The 20,635-nt window shown below is 34.1% G+C and overlaps 1 protein-coding gene across 1 annotated transcript; it reads right to left on the bottom strand.

Moving 5' to 3' along the window:
• Positions 1-370: 370 nt before the first annotated feature.
• Positions 371-19,156, bottom strand: Phum_PHUM154190 (hect E3 ubiquitin ligase, putative; the record flags this gene model as incomplete). Its single annotated transcript, XM_002424762.1, has 38 exons — positions 371-653; positions 752-993; positions 1,090-1,375; positions 1,469-1,704; positions 1,795-1,908; positions 1,982-2,158; positions 2,247-2,451; positions 2,549-2,744; positions 2,854-3,089; positions 3,194-3,324; positions 3,405-3,659; positions 3,750-3,905; positions 4,015-4,181; positions 4,265-4,432; positions 4,523-5,033; positions 5,125-5,333; positions 5,410-5,571; positions 5,667-5,885; positions 5,972-6,118; positions 6,228-6,404; positions 6,489-6,723; positions 6,817-7,069; positions 7,151-7,428; positions 7,508-7,831; positions 7,914-8,081; positions 8,180-8,368; positions 8,830-9,005; positions 9,217-9,451; positions 9,577-9,747; positions 11,854-11,995; positions 12,191-12,353; positions 12,430-12,729; positions 12,807-13,018; positions 13,094-13,271; positions 13,358-13,514; positions 13,603-13,830; positions 14,016-14,250; positions 19,017-19,156. 38 exons carry the CDS (start codon positions 19,154-19,156, stop codon positions 371-373), a joined length of 8,061 nt encoding a protein of 2,686 aa, XP_002424807.1.
• Positions 19,157-20,635: the final 1,479 nt, after the last annotated feature.

Below are 20,635 nucleotides of genomic sequence, written 5' to 3'. Positions count from 1 at the left end.
CATCAAATTCAATAAAAAAAAAAAAAAAAAAAAAAAAAACTTTTTTTTTTCATCAGCACTGAAACCGAAGTTTTTCCTTTTTCTTTTCCTTTTTTCCTTTTTTCCTTTTTCCCCCCGATTCTCGCGGTTCGTCGGTTTTATAGCTTTTTTCTTTACATTTAAATAAATAAATATATATTTTATGTATGTATGTATATATATATATTTATATTTATTTATTTATTTATTTTTATTTATTAAAAAAAAAAAAAAAAAAAAAACCAAGTTACACTAAATTTAATAAACTAAAATACTTCTTTTTTTTTTAAATGTGTGTGTGTGTGTGAGTGTGTATGTGTATACATTTTCCTTTTGTTTGTTTGTTTTAAAATTAATTTAAATGGAATCCCTTTTCTCTTGTAGCTGCCAAAAGTCTTTCCCTTAATAATTCCTCGGTGGGATAATCGGGGAGTTTGAGATAATGTACGCAAGTGTTCACCGAGGGATACGAACCTTCTCCTGCATCGACTTTTCTCACGACGGTTAAACGAGGATATAAATTGGCCAAACCTCCCGGTGGCAACGAAGAACATCCCGTCGTGAATTGAAGGAATGCTTTCCTTTCGTCTGCTGACATTTTAACGAGAACGTTGACGAATCTCAAAAATCCCGGACTGAAACGAATGAAAAAAAAAAAAAAAAGGGATTCGTTATTAAACTTTCGATTGTTGAAAAGCCGGAAAAATTTTGTGTCCCCCCCCCCCCCACCTACCTGTCTCTCGTGTATCCCAATTTAGGTTCCGTGTAATTAAGAACGTCTTCTCTTGTCCAGTGAGGATTTTGATCACCGCAAAGCATTATTCGTACTTCATCCGGACTGAAAGCTTTTAATTTCGTTATCGGGAAAACTTTATTAAAACCGGAATGAAATGCGTTGAGCTGTCTCGTGATTCCTTTTTCTAAGCAAAAAGCAGTGGTCAAATCGCTGTATTCTTCAACGTTTTCCATCGTGACCTGAAAAACAAAAAGGAAGAAAGAAAACGATTGACGTGCCATCCGTACCTTTTTTCACCTCGAGATGAAGGAAGGGGGGGCGGCGGGGAAATTTACCTCTTTGTCGCAACTGCCGGGAGTTAATTCGGCGGCGGAAAAACCAAAAACTTGAGATGAAGGCAAGTAAGTAAAAGTTATGGCTAAATCTTCGAGACGAACGACGGGACCGGAAGAGGAAACTAAAGCTAAATTTTGTATTTGATGAGCTCGAGCTTCCGGACTTAATGTATTGTCTTGAGCTATTCGTGATTTTCGTGCTATGAGAGATTGTATCTGTCTTAGAAATCTACCCCTCACCGGATCCACTTCTGTTAAATCTTCGCAATTTAATATTCCGGAAAACCTGCGAGCAACACAAAAATTAGAAAAAAAAAAAAAATGAACACATTCGGGAGGGGGCGGCGGGGAACGAAACTCGGAAAACGTTTTCCTTTACCATGGTTTCGAATCGTCCGGATGTCCTTTCAACGGATCCGAATCCCAATCTTTTTCGCTTTCTTCCGATATATAAGACGAAACCATCAAATCGTCATCTATGGATTTCTTACACGAATTCGTACCGGGTAACAGGCCGATCCTTTCATTGACGTTATTATGTATCTCGCCGTGACACATGAGTTTTAAAAATGGCGTCGACAGTGGTAGATCGACCAAACGGTTATCTTGCAATACCTTAAAGAAAAAAAAAAGAATGGATTTCACGGGTCGAAACAACAACAACGACAACAACAACAATTTCAATCAATTGTCCGGTGTTCATACCTTAGCCAAAAAAACTCCGAGGAACCAAAAGTATGTACAAGCTCTATCACAGGCAGGAGAATCCTGAGGCAAAGGTGCCGGAAATAAACCCGAAGATCTTCGAACGTAATAGCCCTGCAACACGCATATCAACCATCATAAATTTCCATCACGTTTCAAAAGTTTTCTAAAGATAATCGAAACTTACCGGAGGTTTCATTCCTTCTCCAAGATCGATCGATATATCGGAATCTAAATTACTCGTATTGACGTCATCGTCGCAAAGCCACATTCCGAGATCTTTTCTTTGAAGTTCGGCGGCAACTAAAGCGTAAAATTCCAATGTCGGACCCAGACCAGTTCCCTCTTCTCCCTGAAACTCCACCTATTAAAAAAAAAAAAAATTAAAGTTAATACTTTGCCATTGTAAAAAAAAATCAATCAATCAATCAGTCAATCAATCAAACATTCACCTCCAAAATACTTTTTCTATCGGCGTGAATTTTCATCACTTGAATTGCCCAATCAAGTAATTTTTCTCCACGAGGAACTTTAACCCGTTCGTGTTTTAATCTACCCACGCGGAATTCGTGGGGATCATCTCTCCTGGGTGATAATCCCGGCGTTCGCTGCCTTTCCAATGTCACGTCCCTTTGAGTTTGCAACCATACGATGGACCTGAGTTTCAATAATAATAATAATTATAATAATAATAATAAAATTAAAAGAGAAGGAAGAAAATGCAAAGGAGGGTCGAGCGTTCTTTCACACTTACCTCGATGCTCCGAATGCCGTACAACTGAAATAAAGTTGACGAGTTTCAAAAGGAAACAAAAACGGACACGAATGATTCAATTCTTCGCACCAAGTCGGCAAAGCTCCCGATGATAAAACGAGGGGATCTTGAATTTGTTGCAAGAGTTTATTCGTGATCTTTTTACTCGTGAATTCGTCGGGATGCAAAATTTCGTCTGATTCTTTTTTTTAGCGGAAAAAAAGAAATAAAATACCCACGTTTACCTTATGGGAAAATTTATTCTTCTCAAGTTTAGCAAAAGAATTAAATAATAAAATACGTACCGTCTAAAATATTGCACATGGCTTCGTCTCTATACGTCATTATAACGAATAAATGACGAAGCAAATGAAGAACGTCTTCGACGGTACAACTCATGCTCGGAGAAACGGGAGTTTGAGGAGACAACAAACTTGAAAATAATCCCGAATTTTTACCGTGCCTCGAATATAGTGTGACCACGGGAGTAACAACGCTATTAATTTCACTTTCTTCTTCTTTTATTTCGCGATAGATAATCCTAAAAGGAAAAAAAAAAAAAAAAAAAAGTGGATTTCGGTTATTATTAGATACAGAGAGATCCCCTTTTTTTTCTTATTGATAATTGTTTGAATTTATCCTTACGTATACGTGGGCTCCCATATTCTTCTTAATTTTTCTTGCCTACTACCCAAATCGACGGCTTGAATAAGCTCTTGTACAGCCATAAATATCGTCCATTTAGGATCTTTCAATTCAATTTCGACATCTTGAACCTAAAAAAATTTTTTTTTAGTTTTCGGTTACGAATAAGAAGAATAAGAAAGAAGAAAGAAGAAAAAAAAATGGTACGCACTCCAGGTAAATTTGGACCCCTTAAAATCAATTGAAGTTTCGGTTGAGTTGTTAAACAGGTTTCCGTTGACGTGGTTGCTTCGCTCGCAAGTCCCGGTGCAGGTATTTCCAAATCGGTCGTTTGATTCACGTTTGTTCTTCCGGGTCTGGGATCGAATGCGGGGATAAGAGCGGAGAATTGACGTTTTAATATGTATTCGTCGTCCCAACTCCTTCTTTTTCCTCCCGTGTTTCTCGTATCAAACGTTTCTTCTTCCTGGAATTTTTTTTCAATTCGAAAATCGTTATACAATCAATAATATTTTTTTTTTTTTAAAGCAAGTTGCGCTGGTCATCATATACCAACCATAAATGCCAACAAATTCCTGCTCACTGTCACTTCTTCATAATCATCATCTTCGTTTTCATCATCGTTGTCATCGTTTTCATCATTATCATCGGGCATGTCATCATCATCGAGCTCTGCTAAAAGTGTTGGAGCACGACAGCTGTCCAGGAAATCCTACGCACAAATTAAATTATCATTATCATTTCTTCTTCTTCAATCAGAATTTAAATTTAGGGGGGGGGGAAAGAAAGAACGATTTCAACTGAGGAAATTCCAAGATTACCTCGAAGCTAACCTGCTCGCTCTCACTAGATGTCGACGTTAAACTCATTGTTAAAGCCTGGCTCAAGCAAGGTCCCGTTCCAGCGGTAGTCGATACGCATGTACCTGTTCCCGTGGGTCCGGATGAAGTCAAGCTGGGGTAACTTTGAGCGGTGCTGAGTAATCCGCCTGGGAAAAAATTTTCGCAACGTATAAGCATAAACAAAACTTTTTTTTTTTTTTTGTCAAATTACGCGAATCAGGAAACTCACCCGGAAAATTCGGCGATAAAGCTAAACGTACGAGGCTGGAAACGGAGGATGGACCCCGGGGAAACATTGAATTCCTATGATTCGTAGAATTTGTGTTATTTGCACTTGAATTGGTCGAGATCACAGTTTGATTATCATTTACAACGCTAGTATTACCCGCAACGGATCCTACAAAATTTCACAAAAAAAAATAAAAAATAAAAAATTAAACCTGATCGAAGAGAGCGGAAGTTCAAAAAAAAAAAAAAAGTTTCCTACCTAAAGTTCTCCTTCGCGCCATGGCGGCAAAAGTTTCCAAAAGTCCGGTCGTTCCGGTGTTTTCAATCGTATTATTTCCGGATGTCAAATTCGGTACGCTAACGCTCATCGGATTCGTGACGACAACGCTGTTGTTTCCATCTTTTCTATCTTTGTCTTTGTCCTTGTCTTTATCTTTATCTTTATCCTTATCCTTATCCTTATTATCCTTGTTTTCTTTATCTCTTTTCGTATTGACACTTTCTGCTCCCGCGTTGGTAACGGAAGGTTGTATCGGTTGATGACGATTTTTGATTCTTATGGCTCTTTCATCGGACACGTTATCACTTTCGCCACCGGTGACGCTTATGCGAACGCAAGGAGTTAAATTAGCAGCCATTAATCCCGACAGAAAACTGTTGGTGTTATTTCTCAGCAAATCTTGTCCTTCACGCATTTTATCGAAAACTTCGATGGTTTCCGCCGAAAGCAGGGTGTGAACTTCTCCGGGTGGTGGATTCGACGAAGACATCTTTTTAATCATAAAAAAAAAAATTAACTAAAATTCCATTCGCTCAAGCGTTCGCCATCATCCGTTCAACAGATTTTCCTTTTTCACAAACCTTATTCGTTCGAGACGGACAATAAAAGCTCTTGTTCAACACCGAACTGTTCGACAAAGCATTCGATGAAACGAGCAAATTAGTTTTCCCGACGGTCGCTTCAACGTTCCCCTTGTTTCCGTTATTATAAGTATTGGTAGTGTTGTTCGTTTGTATTTCATCGCTGCAAGAACTTTGACGCTTGACTTGTTGATTGCTGGTGCCACCAACTGAATTCAAACGCAATTTATAAGTACGTAAAGTCAAAAATACCTTAAGTATTGTATAAACGACACAACGACATACCGACGTAATTAGATTTTGTATCTAAGGTAAGAGTTTCAACGATTGTTGCGAGATCACTAGATCCTGCCGAAGATATTGAAGAGAGATCATGATGAGGTCCCCGCAAGGTATGAACAACCACGGATAATTCACTTCCGGGAGTGCTGTTATTTTTTTTGTTGCCTAAAAAAAAAAAGAAAAAATTTTCGAAAAATGAGATGTCTGTTGCCTAAAAAAAAAAAGAAGTAAAATGTTCTTCAAGTAAAATGATGACTCACCGGCAATGGCAACTTTAGCTTCGGCTCTGGCTATGGAAAGAACGCTATCAGCGATCGCTTCGGCTGCTTGTTTAGCTGCCAGATTATCGGCGGAAGCAGCTTGATCGGTGCTAGCGACGGATGTTTTCGAATGACTCTCGGTTGCATCCGGTAAGCTGGGTGTTGAGCTAGATTTTCTACTCGTGAGAACGCTTGTTTTCCCTTCGCTCTTGGCTTTACCTGATACATACATAAATCAAAATTACGGTAAAAGTTACAAAAAAAAAAAAAAAAAATTAATTATTGTAAAAGTAAGTCGAGCGTACCTGAAGGGACAACAGGTTTCGATGAAGAAACAGGAACAAAATTAGAATCCGATTCCGACATTACAGAAAGACGCAAATCATATTTGCCCTCTGCACCCATACGATAAGAATTACTACCCCCGTGATCCCAAGTGACGTCAATCCAACCTAAATTTCATTTAGAAAAAAAAAAAAAAAATTTTTTAAAATAATTTTCGATTGATTCACGTTTAATGTTTATGTAAATAATAATAATAATAATAATACTATTACTCACCGTCGTGAAGTTCTCCGCTAACCGTTCCTTCTCCCGGCGGGGGACCATCTTGATCGCGCCATTTCCAATCTAAACCGCGAACGACTCGAGCACCAACAACTAAATGCTTGAGAATTTGATTCCTCAGCAATCTTCTTTGTCGCCGAAGATTAGCTTCCGCTTCTTTAGCAGCTTTACCTGCGTGCAGACAATAACGATTAAATTTTACAATTTAACGACGAGACAAAAACAAAAAAAAAAAATCAAAAAAAATGAAAAAACCTAAATCTTCGCAAACACCCGTAACCATTCCGTAAACTTCGAATCCCGATAAGCTAAGATAATGAGCTTGACCGGATGCGTTTTTCCCCGTCTGCTGTAGTCTGACGTGTCTCCAACCCTGAGTCTCGTCCAAAGGAGGATCTAAAGGCCAAGAAGCTGTACTTCCGGGTTCGTTCAACGACGTGTCATCCGTATGAGTGTAAAGAGTGGTCCAATTCACGCCATCTTTTGAAACCTGAAAATATAACAATTTTTATTTTTTTTTAAAAATTTAAATCGAACTCTATTGACCATTCGGAAAAAAAACAATAATAATAATGATAATTACTTGAAACAACCAATTTCTTAAAGCTGATCTACCGTAACCGCGAGCGTGTCTGATTGTATAACAACTCGGAATCAACCACAAACCCAAATCGATGGCAAACCACGCTTTCCTATCGTCATTCGTATGACAATTCAAAGCCGACGAATCCCTGCTGAGAATGTCTTCCAATCTTCCGTAGGGTAAATTTCTGCCGTCCGATGACGTCACCATGACTAACCCGTATTGAGCAGGATTAACCCATTCCGAACTCGTTCTTGTAAAATAAGAAAAATTTTTTTTTTTTAAAACACAAATCGGAGATTACATATAAATCAAATGGAAAAGCTAAACTTACTTTCCGTTCGTTCCTATCCAATAAATGACACCATTTTCATCGAAATCCGTTTGATGTTTGAAATGAATCATTTGATTCGTTTCTTTTAATTTTCTAACGAATGAAAATGTGCTCCTATCGTAGTCGTACCATTGTTTAGCAACCATTTTCAACAAGTATTTTTCCAATTGCATCACAGTGCTCAACGGTTCCATTTTCAATCCTCTACCCGTTCTATCTATAAGAGATGATTCTCCCGCACCTTTTTCTAATCTAAATCGAAGTCTTCTAGTTAAAATCTAAAATAATTGCAAATAAGCAAATAAGTGAGTAAATAAAAAAAAAAATTCATTGTCAAACCTGTCAAGTTCTTATTACCTGTAATCCGTATCCAGAGCCGGGCGTATCGTACAAATAAACTGGTAACTTTTCAATTGATTCTAAAACGGATATGAGTTTGTGAACTAATATCATTCCCGCGTTTATGCTTCCATTTTCTCCATCTTTTTCTTTGAAACAATTTTTAAAAACTCTAACCCTTTGCTTTTGAAGTTTGGACGTTTTGTTACTTTTTTGACCTTCGTCCCACGGACCCGTGGACAATAGCGAGAGTAAAGCTTGAACCAAACCCGAACTGTGTAATTCGTAAGCAGATACGACTCCTTCCTCCGATAATAATTGGGATAATTCATCGAGTGCCGACTTGAAACAAAGACGAAAAACAAATAAAAAAAAAAGTGTCAAGTAGGAAAAGAAATTGAAAAAATTTAAAAAGTTTTTTTACTTTTAAAATTTCCCGCCAAGTGCTTCCATCTCTGAAATTCGTGTGTTGCTTTTGACAAGCCCGTTCGATTTGAGCCACGATGTTCCCCAATTTGGCGACGACACCCCGAGGTTGAGCTTGAGCAACTTTAAAATATTTATCGTAAATCTCTTGGGCTTGAATTTTAACCTGGAATTTAATTTAAATGGGATTCGTTAAACCGGAAATCGGGGGAGGGGGGGGAGGGGGAAGAGAATTAAAATCACAAAATTTCGAATTGCTCAAACCTTTTGTTTGATGGCTTCAATTTTCGATCGAAGCCGTTTTCCCTTCTTCCCGCTCCATCCTGCCGCAAATTCCGGACCGAGAGATGTTTCTGCGGTGAACGAGTGCTTGGTACCTCTGTTGCTCTCAAATATGAACCCAGGGAGATCCTCACGGAGTATTGTCGCTTGCTGGAACCCACACCATACACTCTACGTAGTTATACAATCAAAACAAAAGCCCCATCAATTGATCTTCTTAAGTCAATCACATGCAGAAAAGTAAGAGAAAAAAAAAAAAAAAAAAAGAGGAAAAAAAAAAAAAAAGAAAAAAAAAAAGAAAAGCGAAACCCCGAGGAAATTTTTTTTTTTTTTTTTATTAGTTAGTCAGTCTAATGAGTTTGAAAGAAACTTAAAAAGATCCGGTTCTCGATAAAATTAAAACAAAAAGAAAACGAAAACTTAAAAAAAAAAAAATAAAAAAATAAACATTTTTGTTAAAATGCACCAGAGGAAGAAGAAGAAGAATCTAACGAAATCAATGATCCTGACGAACGTGAGTCAAGGGAAAGTAGATCAATCGATCGATCATACACCATCACCACCACCACCACCACCACCACAGCCTCCTACATAAACACAATCAATGAGAAGGAAAGATAAAATCAAAATACCTGTTGACCATCCGAATTCAAAATGTGTATTTCCCCTTCCTTCCGACTGGACAAAGCCCAATTTCCCACGACCAAACGCGTCGGACCTGGATTCGATAGTAGAGGTTGACTCACGGAATTAGGTTTGACTTGAGCTCGAGCTCTTTGCAACTTTTCGAGAAATTCACCTCGGTTTTCTGAAATGTCAAATAAAAAAAATGATTTTCGTCTGCTTGTATAAGTTTAATTACAAAATACCCACGGCTCGACGTCACCTACCTTCTGTTGTTAAAGATTCCGTATTTCTTCCTTTACCTGAATAAAAGAGAAATGAAAAATGAAAATTAAATTCTTTCTTAGGGAAGACAGTGAGAGGGAGAGAGATAGAGAGAGAAAACAAACGGTAACCTGAGCTGTCGCTTCCACCTTCGGGCGAACCGCTCGAATACATGGTCGCTAATTTTCCATCGAGTATAAATCGAAACCATCCGTTGCTCCCGTTCGAAAGCTCCAGCGCCGCAGCATCCGACCATATGTACAAACAATCTCGACCTCGACAAATGCACCAATCTCTCCAGTGATATGCTTTCCCTGATAAAATTTCTTTGGCATCCTCTAATACAGGTTCTTGATTAGTCTCTTCCTGCGCAACCGAGAGAGAGAGAGAGAGAGAGAGAAAAATTAACATTCAACGAACCTAACAACCCTTTCGACACCCCCCCCCCCAAATAATAATAATAATAATAATGATGATGATGATGAAATTACATTTTTATCTGGTTTTTTAATTGGTGGCGTCATGACGTCTTGCGGACCCGCAAGTTGTAAAACTTTCGAAAAAACTCCCAACCTAGCGAAATGATCGAGAAATATATCCTGAGCTTTTATCGTCAAATCTTGTATTATTTGCAAAACGACTAGATGACCATCTTCATCTTCCTATAAACAAAAAAAAAAATTAATTAAATCAATTATCATTATCTCGATGGTAATAATTTAAAAAAAAATGATAATAATAATAATAATAATAATAATAAATATAAAAAGCTCGTAAAAAATTTAAATTTAATGATTAAAAAAAAAAAAAAAAAAAAATTCAAAAACTAATTAAATTAGTATTTATATATTAAAAGAAAAACAAAAAAAAACACGTTTAAATTTGTAATGGTGGTGGGGGTAATCGAGGGGGGGGAGGAATAGGAGGCGTGGAGTTGGAAATCGGGAGGGGTAGGGGGCGTGGGGTGGTGGAGGAGGAAATCGGGAGGGATAGGGGGCGTGGAGTGGTGGAGGGGGAGGGGCAAGACACAAAAAAAAACGAACAAACCCATTATTTTACACCCCCTTTTACACTTAATATGTTAAGTTAAGCACTCGAGTCAGATGATTGAGTAAATTTTTTAACCCCGTTTCTTTCCCCTTCCCCCCCTATTTTAAAATTATTTAATAATAATAATAATAATAATAATAAACGATCGATTTTATCAATACCCCTTTATCGAATTTTCATTGACGGAATAGAAAAAAAAAAATTATTATTATTATTATTATTGTTGTGATTGTTGCTGCTGCTCCTGCTATACTTGCGTTAAATTTATTCGTATAAAACGCGCGCACACACACACACGCGCGTAATTTCGAATTAAATCTCAGGAATAGGGGGTGGGTGGGTGGGGGGTTTCAACAAACAACTCCAAAAATTTTTTTAATACTTTTGAAATTGTTCAAATGTTGCAAACTACCGGATATTCGATCGATTTAATTTTGTTCTAATTAGCGATTTAAATACGGAAGATACGTCTAGACAAAAAAAAACCTCACGTCATCATCATCATCATCATCATTATTATTATTATTATTTAGTTAACAAACAAACAAATTATCGCGTTTGTCGCGTACAATTTTTAGCGATTATACCGCGACGTGCCAGCCTCTAAATTCGAATAAAAAACAAATTAATGACTTTAATTAGTTTTCGCATAACAAAAATCAAAAATAAATAAATAAATAAAAAATAAACAAACAAAAAAAATCGACAAATCAAATAAATAAATAAATAAATAAATAATTAATTAAACAATCAATAAACTCGGATTCAACGGACTTTCCGGATGTTCACGTGTACGTATATATGACGTCAAATTAAAGCAAGAAAAAAGAGTGGAAGTAAAGAGAGAGAGAGAGAGAGAGAGAGAAAAACAAAACATTGAACAAACCACAAAGGAAAAAAAAAAAAAAAAAAAAAAGAGATGATAATAATAATAAAAATTAGAGAAAAAAAAAAAAAAAAAAAATTAGAAAGAAAGAAAGAAAAGAAAAAAAAAAAAAAAAGAAAAAAAAAACTATAACATAAAAATACATATGGTTTGTTTACCGTACGGGATATTATGTATTTTTCATGCATATCTCGACGTATAGCAAAAAGGCTGGCCAAATTGACTGGTCCTGCTTTCGGTGCCCAACAGTAAAATTTTGTTGGTAAACATTTATTCTCAGGCCAGCAGTAACATATCTGGAAACAATTTCATTCCCCGTCAATTTTATCATGATAAAATTTAATTTGGAAAAAGGGCGAATGTGCTTATATTCATACTTTATTTTTTTTTTCCCCCCCTGAATTCCCCATTACCATCACCAACACCGCCACCCCCCGCCCTTCCCCAAGTGTTTCCGGTGATATGTTTCCGTTCAATGTTTTTTTTTAACATTACGTAATACAATTCTCAATACGAAAAGAAAAAAAAAAAAAAATTTACTCAACCATCTTCGTATACCTCCTCGGATTGAATATTTTAATTTAATTTAATGGGAAAGTCGTTCGGTGACTTTTCTTTTACGAAAATCATCGGGAATTATTATTATTATTATTACTTTTTGGTTTAATATCCCCTCCGCTTTTAATAGGCAAATTAAGAAACGACGAAAGTGAACGAACATTAACGTGGCACACACGAAGCGTTCATCAAATTAACGTTTTTTTGTATCAGGCGCAACGTATCAGGCGCACCGTATCAGGCGCAACAAATTTTTTTTATTTTTTTTTTTTACCTCATTATCAAGAACGGTTGCGATAACTTCGACGAGCATGGTTCCCAAATTATGAGTCGAAACATCCGAATTACAAGCTTCTATTAATAAACTAGGTTGAATGTAATGCACCATTTTCTTAATTAAACTTAAACTTGCTTTCCTGTAATAAATACAAAAAAATTTTTCCTTAGTTCAATTAAAAACATTTATTATTATTATTATTATTATTATTATTATTATTATTATTATTATTATTACGAAAAGTGTTACGTTAATGTTTTTTTTTTTTTTTTTTTTTTTTTTTTCATTTCGGTTACGGTTGACGGATATTATCAGGCAAAAAATATCAACTAACCTAACTGAGGGTAACATCGTGCTCTGAAAAGTAGCGCAAAACACGGGAAGCAGTCTTTTTAGATAAATAGGTGCCATTTCCGGATCACCTTTGGGCTCGTTAACATCTTCTGATTCGACGGCTTCGCATTTTTTGTCCTTATCGCCAGGTATTACCCATTCCCCTGTTAAATTAAATTTAAAAAAAATCATCTTTGTGCTTCTTCTTTTCGCTTCCGATCATCGAGTTTTTTTACGAACCTGGCGACTGCAAAATGGCAGCAACTTCTCGATGTCCTTCATCGATTCTTTCTCTCGCTTTGTCTAAAGGTGTTTTACCGTCTTCGTCTCTCAAATCGGGATTCGCACCGTGCCTGAGTAAAACTTTAGCTATCGCCGGACGACCGAAACAAGCAGCGTAATGAAGGGATGATGACCTTTGACCCTTGTTCACGTCGGCTCCTCTTTCGCATAAAAATTCAACCATTTCTTGCGTTCCGAACGCGGAAGCCCAATTAAGAAGCGTTTGACCGACGTCATCCATGAAATTGACTTCTACTCCTAGATAAATATTAATCGCATTACTTTTGGGGAAAAAAAAGGGGGAGGAAGGGGTAGAAAAAAATTCGTCATCGAACCTGCGTTATCGATGGCTTCGACTAAGGCATCCGTGTCCTTACTCCTGATGCAATCAATAAGCTGCCTATGGCACTTTTCACCAGTACTATCCATTCTCCTCATTCTAGGTAACAACTGACCACTAGACGAACCAGCGCGTAGTAAAGCTTTTCTCCCTTCGAAAAGTAATATCAAAAGCAAATCGACTAATCTCATTGAGTCTAACGAACACCTGAAAATTTTTAATTTTCATTTTTAAAAAAAAAAAAAATCAGTTTGTACTTTGAAATGTGAAAAAAAAACTTACCTTTCATCTCCTTGCAATGCTTTTTCAATCGCATCAGGTAATTGAGATCTTAATAAATCATGGGTGATGCTGTGGGATCCTCTACACAAAGCGGATAATAAGCTAATGATGGTCGAAACGGACGACGAACATTTTGTTGTTTCCGGAGCCGACGTACTCGTGTTTGCTCCGAGAGTGACTTTTTAAAAAAAAAAAAAATCAATTCATCATCATCATTTTGCCAAAGGGGCGAAGAAAAAAAAACTTTATTGAAAAATTATTTACCGGGTCCGTTCGTGACGGCAGCAGGACCTGCAGCATTCGACAACCGCGATAAAAGCTCGTTGACAAGTCCGTGCTCCGCTAATGGAGCCGGATCGACTCCGCGACGGGTAAACCTATCCGATAAAGATGCGAAACACCTCAGAGCTCCATCTGAAACCTAATTTCATGGAAAACGTTAACATTTTCTTTCTTATCAATTGAACGGGGGAGGGGGAAGGGAGAGGCGGAGGAAAAAAAAAACGTACATGAGTATCTTCGTGCTTCAGTAGTGTTGATAAAGCTTCGACGCAAGCAGGTAGAGAAGAATCCTGAGGTTCCATTTTAGTACATAATCTTGAAACGACAGCCATGGCAGAATGAAGAGTGTCTTTGTGCACCCTCCAACCGTTATCGCGGATAAACATTAAAACGCATCCGAGACCTCCTCCCTCGAAAACCGCGCCCGCTTCTCGAACGCATATCAATTCTAAAACCTATTTTCAATAATAATAATAATAATAATAATAATAATAATAATAATAATAATAATAATAATAATAATAATAATAATAATAATAATAATAATAATAATAATAATAATAATAATAATAATAATAATGATGATGATAATAAAATTAATAACGGTCGAGTTTCGCGAGTTTTTATCATTTATTAATACCTTTATGCATTGTTCTGCCAGATCTTTACTTGTTCTTTCGCTAAAATCGGACACGACTAGTCTATTACAAATGGCTTTTACCGCTCCATCGATTGCGATTATACGCCTCGTGCATTCAGCTGACACATCCAGGTAATAGGTTATGGCTCTCGCAGTTACTTCCAGCACGTTGTCTGGAGCACACTCGTCAAGGAAAATCCTACAGAGTGCAGGCAAAAACGTTCTCGGTGGACAACTGGAAAAAAAAAAAACAAAACAAAAAAATCAACGATGATAATAATACTACTTTGTATAAAAAAATCATTCGAGTTCATCGCAATGAACTTAATTTCGTCGTTCTTTTTTTTTTTTTTTTGTTAATATTCAAAACAAAATTTAAAATTTAAATTTTTTTTATATAAAAAAAAAAAAAGTAACAAACGATAAAAAATAAGAATGGCAAAGCCATCATTATATACCCACATATAAATAAATATTATAAAAGGAAATCCGCCTTAAATTCGAAGGAAACAAACACACAAAAAAAAAAAAAAAAACAATTACGAGGATTTGAGTAGAGAGGGGAGGGGAAAAAAAAAAAGTTATCTGACAACCGAATCATCATCATCATCAGCAGCCTCTTTAATATTGCGCAGTATTAAAGAAAAGAAAATATAACCGGAAATAGAAACGCACGCACTCACACAAAAACATAGCTCGGAGCATAAAACAAACAACAAACAAGTGTAGGTGAATTCACATGTTGACTATCTGATTAATAACAACACCTTTGATACCTCCTTTTTATAGGCACGTGAGAATGTTTTTCTTTCTTTTTTTTAAGGATTGCCGACCGTTCCGAGAAGAAACCATTTTCTTTTTTTTTTTTTTTTTTTTTTTATTGATGATGATGATAATAATAACGATAATAATAAAATATTTTATATAAAAACATTCGTTTGTGTGCACATACGACGGAGAGGGAGGCATAACTTTTATATAAGAGCAACCAACGCCGTAAAATAAAAAAATAATAATAATTAAAGAAAGAGTGCAACGACTCACGGAATTGTAAAAATTATTAATAATAATAATAATGATAATGATAATAATAATGATAATGATAATAATAATGATAATAAAAAAAAACCGGATTTAATCATCAATCCGGTCTTGATGCGAAAACTTTTTTTTTTTTTTTTTTTCTTTTTCCATCATCAACTTCCATAATGCATAATCAAGTTTTCCATTGTTTGAAATTTCTTTTTTTTTTTTTAAAAAAATTTAATAATGTTATGATAATTCCAAAATGGCGACGGGAGGGGAAAGGCGGGAGCGACAGGAGCAGCAACAGCAGCAGCAGTAGTAATTGGCATCATTAATAAAGACATAACAGTAACCGTTAAAGCGAAAAAGTAAAAACGACGACATTTTCACATCCGAAAATTTTAAAAAAAACCGACGGCGGATGATGATGATGATGATGATGATAATCGATTATTACGATAAAATCAATTAGAAATCGATTTTTTTTTTTGGAGAGAAGAGAGGGGGGGGAAATTCGCGAGTCTGGAATTTATCCGTTTGAGCCTTTACAAAAAAAAAAAAAAATTAAAATATTAATCGAGAAAAACCTGAATTTTCAACCTGATTACGTTATTACGCAACCGATTCGAATTTCACTTTAAAATTTTTTTTTTTTTTTTATTACACTTCGTCCATCGACAGGATTTTAAAATTCGATTTTCGGCAGCAGCAGCAGCAACAGAAAAAAAAAAAAAAAAAATTCTTTAAGGAAAAAAAGCAAAACTGGCCGCCAAAAAAAAAAAAAAAAAAATTTGGCAAAAGTTAACTAATTGAAAAATTGAGCATTTACAAAAAAAAAAAAAAAAAAAAAAAAAAATCGAATGCAGATGTGAATCTTTTTTAAAAAGACCCCAATTTTAACTTTCTCTCTCTCTCTCTCTCTCTCTCTCTCTCTCTCACTCTCTCTGGTATACATCGCATCCGGCATTTTTGAGCTTTTGACCTTTATTAAAAAATATTGACCAAAATATATAAATATTTTATTATTATTTTTAAAATTATCGTTATTTCGCATTCTCGATACGTCGATACATCGTTCGATACATCGATCGATCGATCGAACGAACGATATATTTTTTCTCAAACGTGAATTTTTCATTTCAAAAAAAAAAAAAAAAAATTATTTTCTTTTTGGCAATTACGTTTAATTTCACGCAAACGAACGTCGTAACGAATGCAACAACAACAACAACAAAAACAAACAAACAAACAAACAAACATTTTTCTTTTTTCTTTAATAAAAGTTTTAAGAGGTCAACGAACTCTCGGAACCGTTGAAAATTAAATAAAATTTTCAAATTTTTCAAGAGGGAAAAATTTTTTTTTCTTTTTTTCTGACATTTACAACTTTCTTTTAGGTAATAGTTTTAAAGAACCTTTCGTAAACAAACCCCCTCGTCTACCACCCCCTCCCCATTGAATCTCGCTCGCTGGTCTAATAAAAAAGTGATAATAATAATAATAAATTTTTAAGAAAACAAAATCTTCAAAAGAAGTCAACTAGAAAAAATTAAAAATTATTTTTTACGAATTTTACGTAAAACAATAAAAAAAAAAAAAATTAGAAAGTGCGACACGTAATAGAAAGTAGATGCAAATATATATATATATATATATATATATATATAAAATACGTTGAACTCGTAATTTCGTCTAAATCAAATATTTAATAATAATAATAATAATAATAATAATAATAATAATAATAGTAATAATAATAATAATGAATAAAACACGTGTATTTTTATTCATATTCCCGAATTTTATCCTTCTTTATCTGAAAAAAATCATTCGAATCATTCATCACTCTGAACGATAAATAACAAAAGACAAAGAAGAATAAAAAGAAAATCAAATGGCAAACTTCCCTCCCTACCTCTATCCTTTTCGCCCCCTCCTCCCCCCCGGAACAAATTGATAAGGTAATCAAACCGCGTTAAACATTTTTTTTTTTTTAAAATAAAATTTCCAGCATTTTCTACCGGGATGGTGATGGTGGTGGTGACGGTGATGGCGACGGTGATGATCGACACATTAATCACAAACTCGTTCCGTTTATGTGGCACACACACAACGTATTGTAAATATCTAACCAACCTTTTCTTTTCTTTTCTTTTTGTGTTCAATTCATGCTAACGTAACGGGGTTATTGCGACAAAAACTCGTAAAAAAAAAAACATTGTTTTTTAATGATTCGAAATGACGACGACGACGACGACGACGACGACGACGACTACGACGATCCCGCACATTATTATTAAAGTATTTTTTAATTGGCACCCGGAGAATAAGAGAGAGAGAGAGAGAAAAAAAAAATTTATTCGCACAAACGATGAGTTTTTTTTTCTCTCTTTTCAAATTGTTCCGCATTTTAACATTCTTTTAAAAAAAGGCAAAAGGTGAGAAATAATAATAATAATCATAATAATAATGATAATAATAATAATAATAATAATAAAAATCAACGGACAACGACGACGACGACGACGACGACGTCGACATTTTGAAATAAATAAGAGATGAAAAAATAAATGAAAAACCTTAACATGATCACAATGATCATCATCATCATCATCATCATCATCATCGTCATTCTCTACATCATCATCATCATCATCATCATCATCATCACGGTAGAAATAATAATAATAATAATAATAATTAAAATTTTTAAAAAGAGAAAAAAACATTACGAAAGCTCTCGACGTTTCAAGTTGATTTTTTTTTTTTCGATAGCTTTCAAAGGTAAAGAAAGGTCGTTTAAAAATTATTATTATTATTATTACGCGTATGTGAAAATAATGATAATAATAATAATTCCGTAAAATTTCTCGTTTTATTCGCGGTGCAAAAAAAAAATAAATAAATAAAATAAATGACCGGGTTCGGCCAATGGCTTTTCGAGTAAGAGAAATATATAAACATTGCAAATTAAATTTTTTTTTTTCGTTTTTTAAAACCGGTAAAGTAAAAACTAACCATTTCCTGTTTACGTATATTTTCTCTCTCACTCACTCACTCACTCACTCACTCTCTCTCTCTCTCTCTCTTTTTAGTAAAAATAAAATAAAATAAAACGGATTTGAACCGCGAATTTTTAAAAAATTTCAATTTTAAAACTCGTGTAAAAAATTATTCACGTTTTTACTTCTTTCTTTCTTTCTTTTTTTAACGGACAACGAGAGCATTCAACGAAAAAAACCATTTATTATTATTATTATGATTATTTCTTTTACATTCGAAGTAAAGTTCAAAATTAGCCTCGGGCTTTCACGCGTTTCAAATAACGGACAAAACAAAAATATTAAATACATATAAATATATCGAACGCCATAATTTTAAATGAACTAAAAAAAAAAAATGCGTATTGGAAACTTTTGCACGAAAATCACGAGAAAACATAAACAACAAAACAATAAACATTCATCATCATCATCATCATCAACGTCAATATAATAATGCTAAAAAGTTTAATAATAATAATAATAAAACACGTGCACAATTTTTCATTCGTGCAATGCACGGATGGTAAGAAAAAAAATGAAAAAATCCCCGCTTTACCGTTTGTTTCGCTCATTCATTCATTCATTCATTTATTCATTCGATATTGTCGGGCTCTGTGATGTCCGAATGTTTCTGTCGTACGTGGCGTATCATCTTTTAACGGAAAAAAAGAAAAACAGCTCATCGACGACGGGCACGCGAACAAACATAATTGTTAAACAATCATGAACGGACATACGTGTTAAAAGATTAATGGTTTTTTTCGGCGGCATCACCATCACCATCACCATCATCATCATCATCATGGTCATCATTCATTACCGGAAGTGAAACAACGATTCACGTGAATTACGTAACTGGGTTTTTCTTGGCTATTCAAAGGTCTTCGGACGCGAATACATTTTAAATAAAAAAAAAAAAAAAAATATTTACCTTTCGAAACATCGGTCCACATTGTCTGACATGAGAAGAAGCATGCAGAGTTGTTCTAAAGCAATCAATTGCATATCCCTCTCATCTCCCTGGCCTATGCTCAACCACTCCAAGAGAGTTTCTGGATCTACTTCCGCCATCTAAAACAAATTTTTTTTTTTTTTATTTTTATAAAATTACAATTAAGAATTTGATACTTTTTAATTTTTGTTTAATGGAGAATAAAAATAAAATCTCTTTCTCTTTTTTTGTTTATTATTTCGGTATCCTTTTTTCCGGAAACGGAAATTTACAATGGAATCTTATAAGAGGAGGGGGAGGAAAGGGAGGAAGTGGAAAAACCTGAAATTACAAACCCGATACATTTTTTTTTTTAAAAATTGTTTTAATTTTTACGTTTTTTTTTTTTTTACGTGGGATTAGAATTTTGGCCACGGATAAAAAAAAAATATTAAAATCATTATTATTATTATTATTAATATTTTCAATGAACATGATTGAATTAAAAAAAAAAAAAAAAAATTAGAACGAGTGTTTTTTTAACGCGAACACCTTCAAGGCTTTTTACGCTACTTTTTCACTTTGTTGTTGTTGTTGTTGTTTGTCGTCGTAAACAAAAAAAAAAAAAAATGCGTACAAATTCGAAATGTTAATAATGATTATTCGCGTTAGTAAAAAAAAATCCTTTACTAATTCCATCGAGTGAAATTTAAAATAATAATAATAATAATAATAATTAAAAAAATTTCAAACGATTAATCAACGTGACTGACAATACCTGAAGAAATTGATTAGAACGTATTTTTTTTTTTAAAAAAGATTGAAATTTTTTTTTTTTTTTAAATTATTTTCCATTATTTTGAAAAAGGATTTTTCACAATTTTCAATAAAAATTAAAACGGAAAATCGTCAAATAATAATAATAATAATAATAATAATAATAATAATAATAATAATAATAATAATAATAATAATAATAATAATAATAATAATAATAATAAATTAAAACCGTGGAAAATCCTTTTTAAAAAAAAAAATTTTTCCTTTTTTTCTTTTTTTTCTTTTTTCTGAAACGTAAAAAAATAAAATAAAAATTGGACTTTTGGCACGGACGAGTAGACATCGATCGATCGATCGATCGATTTATCGATCCTTGAATCATCATCATCATTATCATCGAATTAATCCACATAAAGACGTACGTACGAGAGAGACGTGCGTGGGAGAGAAAGAGACAAAAAAAAAACAAAACACAAGCCGCCAAGCCTTGCCTTTTTTCTTTTTCTTTTTATTTCTTTTCTTTTCTTTTTATTTTTATTTCTTCTTTTCTTTTGTTTTGTTTTCAAGATCGACACTTTTAAATATAAACGATCGACAAAAAGAGACGGGAAAAAAATAAAAACAAAAACAAAATAAAGAAAAATAAAATAAAAAATACGCGAATCTCAAAATAAAACGAATTTTTTTTTTTTTAATTGCCGCCATTGTAAAAAAACTTTTCACATTCTCATTATTATTATTATTTTAAAACAAAACCCCGAAATAATAATAATAATAATAATAATAATAATAATAATAATAATAATAACAACATAAATGATACAAGTTAAACAAACCAG

The sequence above is a fragment of the Pediculus humanus genome, genomic scaffold, assembly GCF_000006295.1.
Source record: "Pediculus humanus corporis 1103172107499 genomic scaffold, whole genome shotgun sequence".
NCBI classification, from domain to species: Eukaryota; Metazoa; Arthropoda; class Insecta; order Psocodea; family Pediculidae; genus Pediculus; species Pediculus humanus.
Note: the sequence above shows the minus strand (reverse complement) of the source record. Positions and strands in the feature narration are given on the sequence as shown.